The sequence below is a fragment of the Crassostrea angulata genome, chromosome 3 (assembly GCF_025612915.1).
Source record: "Crassostrea angulata isolate pt1a10 chromosome 3, ASM2561291v2, whole genome shotgun sequence".
Lineage (NCBI taxonomy): Eukaryota > Metazoa > Mollusca > Bivalvia > Ostreida > Ostreidae > Magallana > Magallana angulata.
Genome location: NC_069113.1, coordinates 4,377,716 through 4,387,500, shown reverse-complemented (window position 1 = coordinate 4,387,500; position 9,785 = coordinate 4,377,716). Strand labels below are relative to the sequence as shown.

At 33.6% G+C, this 9,785-nt stretch overlaps 1 protein-coding gene across 1 annotated transcript in view; it reads right to left on the bottom strand.

Annotated features, from left to right (window-relative positions):
• Positions 1-9,587, bottom strand: part of LOC128177681 (probable ATP-dependent RNA helicase DDX28) — a 12,849-nt gene extending 3,262 nt beyond the window's left edge. The window contains exons 1-14 of the mRNA XM_052844504.1: positions 9,498-9,587; positions 6,598-6,665; positions 6,217-6,486; positions 5,966-6,079; positions 4,955-5,012; positions 4,527-4,666; positions 4,336-4,401; positions 3,442-3,523; positions 2,978-3,084; positions 2,268-2,378; positions 1,903-1,999; positions 1,068-1,219; positions 764-856; positions 205-357 (exon numbers count right to left, since the gene is read on the bottom strand). Of these exons, the coding sequence (XP_052700464.1) occupies positions 205-357; positions 764-856; positions 1,068-1,219; positions 1,903-1,999; positions 2,268-2,378; positions 2,978-3,084; positions 3,442-3,523; positions 4,336-4,401; positions 4,527-4,666; positions 4,955-5,012; positions 5,966-6,079; positions 6,217-6,486; positions 6,598-6,660 (1,506 nt within the window). The 5' untranslated portion in view covers positions 6,661-6,665; positions 9,498-9,587. The remainder of the gene's footprint in view (positions 1-204; positions 358-763; positions 857-1,067; positions 1,220-1,902; positions 2,000-2,267; positions 2,379-2,977; positions 3,085-3,441; positions 3,524-4,335; positions 4,402-4,526; positions 4,667-4,954; positions 5,013-5,965; positions 6,080-6,216; positions 6,487-6,597; positions 6,666-9,497) is intronic.
• Between the last annotated feature and the right edge of the window lie 198 nt (positions 9,588-9,785).

The following is a 9,785-nucleotide window of genomic DNA, read 5'->3' as shown; positions in this document are numbered from 1 at the left end:
AGATACAGGTACAACCTATTTTTGACCGATGGGTCAGTTATAATATTCACCTACTGTACCTCTATTTATATTCTTATGTAAAACTATTTCATTTTAATGTGCACATACCTATATTATCCTTGTGTATAACCTTTTTTCATCATAATTTGCACATACCTCTATATGTAGTCTATGTATAACCTTTTTATCATAATGTGCACTTACCTCTATTTGCCAGAGTAGCTCCACTTCCCAGTTTTCGGAGATAAAGCTGGTTACCGTACCATGACCATGTGACCCGATACGACCAACGCGTCCACAACGGTGAATGTAGTCGGACACAAAGTCAGGGAAATCGTAGTTCACTATATGGCGGGCCTACAAAAAATCATAATAATAAACCCACTTACTTACACTGTGAATTGTGTACAGATTCATTTGTTCATGTCTTTATTGCACCAGTAAGAGAAAATGCCTCATGTGTTCATGCCATTCTACTGTTCAGTTCATAAATGATAACTTGTTAAGTCATAAAATATAACTTGTTAAATCTTTACAATATACAGCTGTGTCATCGTTTTTACTCTCACACATAAAAAAAATCAACATAACTAAAAAAGTCTTAGTCAGATAACATAAACTTAAGTGATTTTACTGATATGGAGTTCACACCACACAAAGTTTACTATTTCACCTGGCACAAGTACTAATCGTTATAAAAGTTGTTTGTTACAAAATTGATAGATAGCTAATATTTCTGAAGATGTTGGGTTGTACCACTTACTCTGATGGTGTCCAGACCTCTCGAGGCGATATCTGTACACACAATGACATCTGATTTCTCTGTTTGAAAGTCATTAAACTTCCCTTCTCTGAACTAAGGGAGAGAAACTGGGTTATATAATGTATGAATGTTCCAGCATTAATACACTAATTTACAACTAATTAACTACACACATTTCAGTAATCAATTGTAATGAAAGGCAGTTTTATCAAATAAAGTGCATGCATTCTCTTTTTACATATATCGTATTTATATGTATGTTTATCACGGCACTATGACAATGATGTATGACAGTACAGTGTACCTGTGGCCTGATCTGGGCGTTAAATATTGTGCTGGGTATATTGTTCTCCTCCAGGAATTTCATCACAAAGTAGCTGGTGGCCGCCTGGTTACAGAACACCATGGTGGGGACACTGCTCGCCGCATTCTTTCTCACAATCTTCAAAAGTTCAGCTGAAACAAAAGAACAGAGAGCGATGAGAGGATGAGTGGGTCAAAATAACGAAAAAGGTAAGATTTATATTTTACCTGGTCATGTCAGGTTAAAAAACAAACTAAATGATGCAGGTTAGGGTGTTTTGATAATTTGTCTGCTCATCTGATGGCAGTTTTCAAAGCAAGGATGTCAAAAAGAAATAATTTCATTTTAAAATATATTTAATTATCTATATTACAATGAAAGATTGTTGCAAATAGTGGAGAGATTGAAACAGTAACAGCAAGATAAGGCGGTTCTAAAACCAGCTTAATCAAGAATTGCAGCCGACCCTTCATTTTTTGAGAAGCAAAGAGCAATGAAAGGATTTTTCACAGTAAAATAATTTTATTGATACATGTATATGAATATTAATTGTACTGTTATTACACATTCACCTTATGAAACAACTCTTGAAAAACATTTTACATTCTGCAGTAGATGAAGTGGATGCATAAAGAATCTCCCAGAATTTTGGTTCAGTAAGTTATGTGTGTTTTCTCTTCTCTTGCAATGGATGTAAATCAAACAATGAGTTCGATTTTTTGTTAACATGTTTTTGCCTAATTTCATTAATATCTTTTTTAGTTGCATTTAGATGCACAAATTTTATCTTGATGTCATTAATTTGTTGCAGTGTAAGGTTAATGAGAAGCTTTACCTGGTTTGTTGGATTTCTTGACTCGGATAAACATCTGAGTGATGTGAGGCAAGACTGAATGTAGGCACCTGGACGTTATCTTTGTGATGCTCTCCATCTACATGTGTACAATGGGTTCTCTCATAAGGAGATGTTGGAATACACATAGAACAAGCAAACATAATTTGTACAGACAAAAATATATAAATCATATTTCTAATCCATTTATGAGAAATCAATGTAAAATACATGAAACTTATATAATGCTGAGAGGAAAAACAATTTTATTATAAGTTGAATTTGTTGTCTCCTATCATTATGAATACATGAAGCAGACTCAAAATGTCAACAATAAGTTTGAAGAGACGGTGATGAAGCTGTCTCACTGATATCAAGGATCCGATGTTTTTCTGTAGGTCCCTGGGCATGGTGGCGCTGACCAGACTGAGCTGTACCCCTGTAGACCCCTGTCCCTGGACACCCACTCCTCCATGTATCTAAACACAACATTTATACCCTTGTCATTTATAATAACCAGAATTAATAATGATTAATATAAACTATCAATACCACATTTTTACAGTGAATTATTAAGCTGTATACTGTAGAACCTTTTCCCTGCACACTCACTACTTCATGTATCTAAACCACCTCCATTTATCATAAACAGAATTAACAATGATATAATGAGTCCTGAATGATGACCAGGATCCATATCCATACCACCAAGGTTTACAGAGAATTTACAAATACGGTATGTAAAACAGAGAATTCATAAATATAATGTAGGTCACATTTACCAGGGGTATGTACCTATCCTACCAACATTTACAAGGAATTGACAAATGAAAACATCCAACAGTTTATCTAGCTAAACCATTTAGTGTCAATATATATATACCAATAGCAAAATGTACACAGAATTAACAAAAAATTATTAAGTAAAGTTCAATATATTTTCAGGTTACACAACGTACCCATCCCTACAATATTTACATTGAAAACAAGTCTGACATATTATCAGCATGTAATGCACTTTTCACGATGGAACTCTTTTATAAAAACAAGGATAAGAATTAAGTACAAATTTACTCACAAGCATGTTTGTGAGAATAGATCGGACTTCGTGGAAGAAGCTGTCATCCAATAAGGTATCCGCCTCATCCAACACAAAGTGCTGTAACTGGGAGTGTTTGATCCTACCTGAAACCATTCAAGATTATCAGTCAATCTATAGCAATCTATCATGGTTACCTACAGGAATATAACTATGGCATATTTCAAGATGATAGCTTTTCTTATTCTTGGGGGGGGGGTATATTTTTTTGTCCTTTTCTATTGAAAAATATTATTTATTTTGATTCACAATCTATTGTTATACATGGCTGAGAGAGTGTCATCTAAAAGTGATTTAGAAAGATTGCTTATATAAATTCAGCGTATGTGTTTTATGTGTTTGTAAAAAGAATCTCATTCATAGCTGATAATTAAGTCAGTTATCATGGGAATATTCAACAAAACTAATGCATCTTATCAAAATGTATAATCTAGTTTTTCTACCATATGTGAGAAATTTTTTGAAGGCTCCGGGCGTTGCTATGAATACATCGATTGGCTCGCTTTTCATGTATGTTACCTTGGCCTGCAAAGTAAGTGATTTTGAATAATAGTAATTTTTTAAAATGATTTTTAAGTGAAAATTCAAACACCAAGAAAAAATGAAACTTAAATCATTTCTAAGGATACCACAATAATTTGAACTTAAAAAGGTGACTTACCAGATCTACAAAATAGGGTTAAACAGATAGACAAATTCGATGGCGTTAAGTGAAATTAATGCAAAAATATAAAAAAAGAGTCATAAAATGCAAGTAGCAAATCCAGCATGGGGCCAGAAGGCATAGGAGGGGGACCAGAATGTCTGCCCCTTACTCCAACCGAATCGTTCTCATATATAAAATACTTTTAGTTACAAAGAGGAGAGAGATTATATAAAAAGTCAAACTCCCAACATATCCTCCCCCTATTCTTGGAAAAATGAACTGGACTCAATCGGAAATATGATCTGGATTTGTTTAGGGAATTTGAATCCCTTCTTGGTTTAATAAATACATCAAGTCCCTTTGGCCACAAAAGTTGGTTGTAAAACAAGACCTTGCCTTGTCCCTTGAGAGACACCATGGCAGATAGGATTTAAATACTGTATAAAGGGAAATATTCACCCAGTTGTTTTTTTTGCCCCTTTTGCTCTTGTAAGCACACGACTTTAAGACTGGGCAATTTCCAATATCTCAAATCATCTCATAGCAAACATAAACGTGTCTGCTCCAATTCAAGATGGGGCGAAACTGTTTGCAACTGGTGAAAATTACATGGGGGCAAAAATAACTCAGTATACAGTATTTCTTGAGTATACAGTATTTCTTGAGTATACATTATTTCTTGAGTACCTACACTGATATGTTGTCCTCCAGCCAGAGTTCTGAACACCAGCAGATCCTCAAACATTGTACATACTTCCTGTTAATGATAAAGAATTTACTAAATGTAAATGTTTCACAGAGTATAATTTCCTGGTGTTGTCCTCCACACAACACGGAGTGTACATGTACAATCCCATAGTTACTCACATTCTGGAGACTTACCATCAGCTGGTGAACCAGTTCTTTGGCAGGAACCAGTATAACAGCCCGTGGGGCATTGTCTGTCTCGTTGGGGTTGTGTGTCTTCTGTCGTACCAGGTTCTCTATGATTGGCAGCAAATAAGCCAAAGTTTTCCCACTACCTATCAATCCCATCAAAAATCACAACCAATCAATCAAAAATGGATGCAACATTTCGTCTAAATACAGTGCTATAATACAACTATTCAAAACTTAACAACACAATCCATAATTTTAAGCACCATAATTCATATCATAGTTCATCCCTTTGATATCTTTTCAAGAAAACTTTTCTATCAGTATTTCTTTTTTTCAATTAATTCTCAAATAAGAAACAAATAAAAGTCCCAAAAACTAATCCTAAATATATGATTACCTATGAAATATAAATGGGACAATACAATATTCACCTGTTTGGGCTGCACACAACACATTGTCTCCAGAAAGCACAGCTGGTATTGTCTGTTTCTGTACCAAAAAAAATAAATAATGAATTAGAGGCTTAGGTGCCAAACTACTCACCTTTAGTAATATCTAACTGTTACCTAAGAGAGTAAGAATCTACAGTAATTGGTTCTAGAGATGAAAATGTGAAAGTACACAACCCTGAAGTCAACTTAATGGAACGAAACACAGCAGTCACCGAACAAATCTTCAGAACAGCTGACTTAAAGCTGCTTGGTCCGATTTTATATCAAATTTTATGCACGCTTTTAAACGATGGCTATGCTTAGTATATGTATAATAATAGACATTGCAGTAGTTTTACCCGTCAATTATGCCAAATTTCAATGAAGAAAAATACGTACAAAATTTGCTAACAAAACAAACGACATTAAAGGTACCGCGTTATTTCGCCTCAATGACATGTTAAATTTCACCCCTGACAACGAGACGGGTATGGTTGTATTACGAATTTGACATCGCTTTAAATAAAGGTCGAAATGATCAGACAAATTACAAATAAACATGTGTACGCTTTGTTCGCTAATATTTCTGAAGTCTGCTTTCTTTACAATCGATGCATAACATGCGGATTGGATAACCCCAATCATTCGCGGGACGAAACCAAGCAGTTTCCTTTTCTAAACATTCCCATGATGCATTTTGGTTTGTTTTTTCGTTTGCCCAAAGAGAAATTATTTTTATTTACTTTGAATATTTCTAACTTTGAAAAGATACTGATTCTGCTGGTGTAAATAGGAGAAAGTCCATAACTTTCTAAGATAAATGATTTGTATGGAAAAAATTTTGATACTGTAAAAACAAAAAAATCGGACCAAGCAGCTTTAAATCTTGTCTCAAGTAAGGTAAAAATGATATGTAATTTGTTTAATGTAAGGAGTATATAATAACTGAACATAAATTCATTATTGTGCGTAATTATCAGCATTCATTCTTATTTCAGCAAAGTTACTGACCTGAATATCAGTAGGCACCTCAATCCCAGCAGTAGACAGCCTCCGACATAACTCTTCGCTAATATCCAGGTCAGCAAATCCACATTGCTCTGTACTTCGCAACAGGGCTGGATTCTATTCATATGCAACAAAGAGTTAGGCAGATAAAATAAGATGCAAAATTCAGTTGTTTTTTTTTTTAGCATTTTAAATAGTTCATCAGTTTCTTTATCCTTGGCAAAAATTTTTAAACAATACAATTAGACACTTACAGTTGACACAGCATTGATGGTGAAGAAGTCTCTCGCTATATAAGATTTACGGTGCTTCCAACCATGGGATGCTAGCGCTTTAGGATCATTCTCATCAAATTTTCCACTGGAATAAAAGTTGTATTCCTTATTTTTGCAACTGATCACCAAAGCACCTTTTCGCTGTTGTTTTAAACTTTCTTCTTGAATAATTTTCCTCAGTTTCACTTTCTCAATGTTTCTAGCCATCTTCTTTGGAACAGTCAGGGTTGGAATCTCTTTGGTTGATACCTGTAGAAGTTTCAAACTAAATACATTTATGTAGCTGTTCAAAACATAACAACTGACTGAGCAGTCTTGTTTATTGAGTTACTGTAAAGAACAAAACTAGATATTACATACCTGTCGCCTCAGATTTTTCACTCCATAAATAAGGCATCTTTGAACGAACATTTTCCTTATCATCTTTTCTATTAAATAAAAACAAATTCAAAATGTATGCAATATGTATATTAGCAAGAAAATGCAGAAAGTAAGAAAACTGTTTACACATATAAACTCTGAATATTAATTACCAGCGAGATTCTTTGAGTCATATGAAGAGTTTATTTTGAACAAAAAAATATCTACATATTTTGATGCAACACCTTATTCAGATAATATGTTTTATTGTGCGACCATAGGGGTGAGTGCAGCATAAATTTGAATTAAATACACAAAGGTACATATGTTTTATAATGATGAATATGATCGCTTGGTTTACCAAATGGATGCATCAACAAGCTAAAAAAACTATATAAAAATATTTTATGTTCCAGTATACATAGCAGAATTGCGAAAAAGTGCTGCTCACTGTGCTCGCTATTAGGGAGGAGGAGATGTTAAATATTCTTTTACAGTACGCAGCAATCTTAAGGTGTCCCGATGCTAAAATACGGCTGGAAAATGATATTATTTGAATCATCGCAAAAATACTTTGACTAGAAGTATTTCTTAAAATCTATGTTACATTTATTGACACTGATGTTAAACATTATATTTAATGCATTTTTGTGACATTATATGTTCTTTGTAATCACGTGACGGGCGAATCCTAATACCGGTATTGCAAATGATCTTTTTTAATCGCATTGGCGCAGGTTATTGATGACATTAAATCATATTAAAATCCTTTGTTAAGTCATATACTTTGAAGTTCTTGCTTGGGAAAGAAATAGATATTTCGTTTATGGAAGATATTGTTTAAACATTCCACAAAATCATCAAAAAATGCACATTTTTACTAATCAAAAGTGATTTACAAAAAATTGGGGTAAATCCGTAGGTTTCCCAAGCACGATTCACACTGGTACTTATATTCTCTACCAATTTCATGTAAAATATTCTAAAATTGTGTTAATCTTTCACCTGCGCCAAGCTGGTTTTACATACATTAAAATTTCTTCATTCAGTTGTTTACACATAGCAGGGAGAGTCTCCAAACCACTACTTTATAAATAGTCTTTTACTTAAAATGAAGCTTTAAAACTGCTGATTATTTGATACTGGTTTTTAATATGAATGAATTATGTACGTCTAGCATTAATGGCAGCATCTATGTAAAAGAAACCTGCGGTTTTATAGTGGTTTGATATAATTCACTTTTAACGTAAAGATACATTCCCTGAGAACTATCGACATGAATGCAGATCGTGACGTCAAAGTTAATTATGACGTCATATCGTTTGAAGTACAGACAAGTGACTTTCTACACATCGTTGTAAAATCCATCGGGCAGCCGTAACATGCCCGCGTATCCATTGGTTTTTATCATAAAATAATTACCCAAAACACAGTTATCTCCCTTGGATTGACCATATACCTATACTAATAATTCATTTAACTATAATTCTAATCAGACAACTTTTAAACAATAAGTCCAGGGGCCACAAGCACATAGGTGGATCCAACTGTACATGTTTCCAGTTAATCTAAACACACAAAATATATCCTACTAAAGTGTAAAACTTGATTAAGTTGCTGGCTTCACCCTCCAAACAGTCACACTTAATAACATATTATAAATGGTAGCATTGAAGTTCTATATACATGTGTTTATATACCTGGTACTCTTGTGTAAAAATTTTAATCTCACCCTACCTGAGGGATCATGATTTTGAACAAACTTGAATTAATATACAGTCAAGGGGCAAAATTATTTGCCACCTGTGCGCAAATCATGTTGAGTTTTCTCAAATGTTCTTTAAAGTAGGGCTGTGGGCTATAAATAGACCCGAAATATTTCCTTTCTAGTTTTAACGATATGATGTCAATCTAAAATTGATGACCTATACACAAGATTGTTCGTCGGTAAATTTGTACCAAAATTAAATGGGGTGAAAGGAAAAAGAATTACCTGATATGTACCAACATCAGAAATATGATTAAAAAAGCGTATAGAGCAACAGAAATACATCAGAGTTGGAAAAAACATTAGGGAATGCTAAATCTACAACATGTAGTATTATGAAAAAAATTGAAGAAACAGGACAGGTATAAAATCGTCAAGGATGGGGAAGGAAGAAAATGTTTATGAACAGATTTAAAAACAAACTTTTGCACATATTTAGAGAAAACAGATGAAGAACTTACAATGACATAACTGGTGTTGTTAATGAGGGCAACAATCATAGACTTTGTACCAGAACTATAGCAAGAAAAATTCAAGAGCTCGGAAACAAACAGAGGCTTGCCAAGAAAAAAGTTGCGATTCGCAAGGTCAGCAATAAAGCTCACTTAAGTGGTGTAATGAGAGAAAAATTGGACTGTTGATCATAATTGGAGTAAATGGGTGTTTATTGATGAAAGTTAGAGAGTAATTGGAAAAAATAAGAAAGTTTAAATATGGAGAAAAGATGAAGAAAAATACAGTGCACAACTTGTGTGTCCGCCATCTCCATGAAATCTGAGTATCACATATCATGATCTGGGGATGCGAATCTATAAAGGGAATAGGAACTTTAACTGATGTAGAAGGTGCACGCTGTTCAAAGTATGCATGGCTGCTATTTTGAAGTGGCGAATAATTATGTCCCTTGAATGTACACTTTGTGGTGATGTTTTCAAACCAGTTTCAAATTTTCTGGCCTAATGGTTATGGAGAATTTTTTTTTTTTGAAAATGACAACAAAGAAACAAGCTTAAGACTTTAAAACTCACTTGACCTTCCACCTCAGGTAAGCTAAAATGACTCTAAGGTAGGTCAATACAGTACTATTGGGAAAAGGAACTTTGTTAATACAAGAACTTTATCCATAACTTACATTTCTTCAAGTTTTTAACATCATTGACACAATAAATTGGACAATAAACATGAACAACGTGAAACTGAAATCACTGGAAGTTAATCAAGTAATTTAATTTTAAAGTAAGTGCAAAGAAAATAAAAATCCGGGATTTAAAATTAAGCAAACATTGTTGTGCATTTGATTTAGAATTAAATGATACGGATTTTACTATACTGCAGTAAAGAAAGGACAAATAAAAAAAATCACCCATGAAAAAAAATTGTGAAACTTTTGTCCCATATTCTAGATTCTAAAAAAAACCGG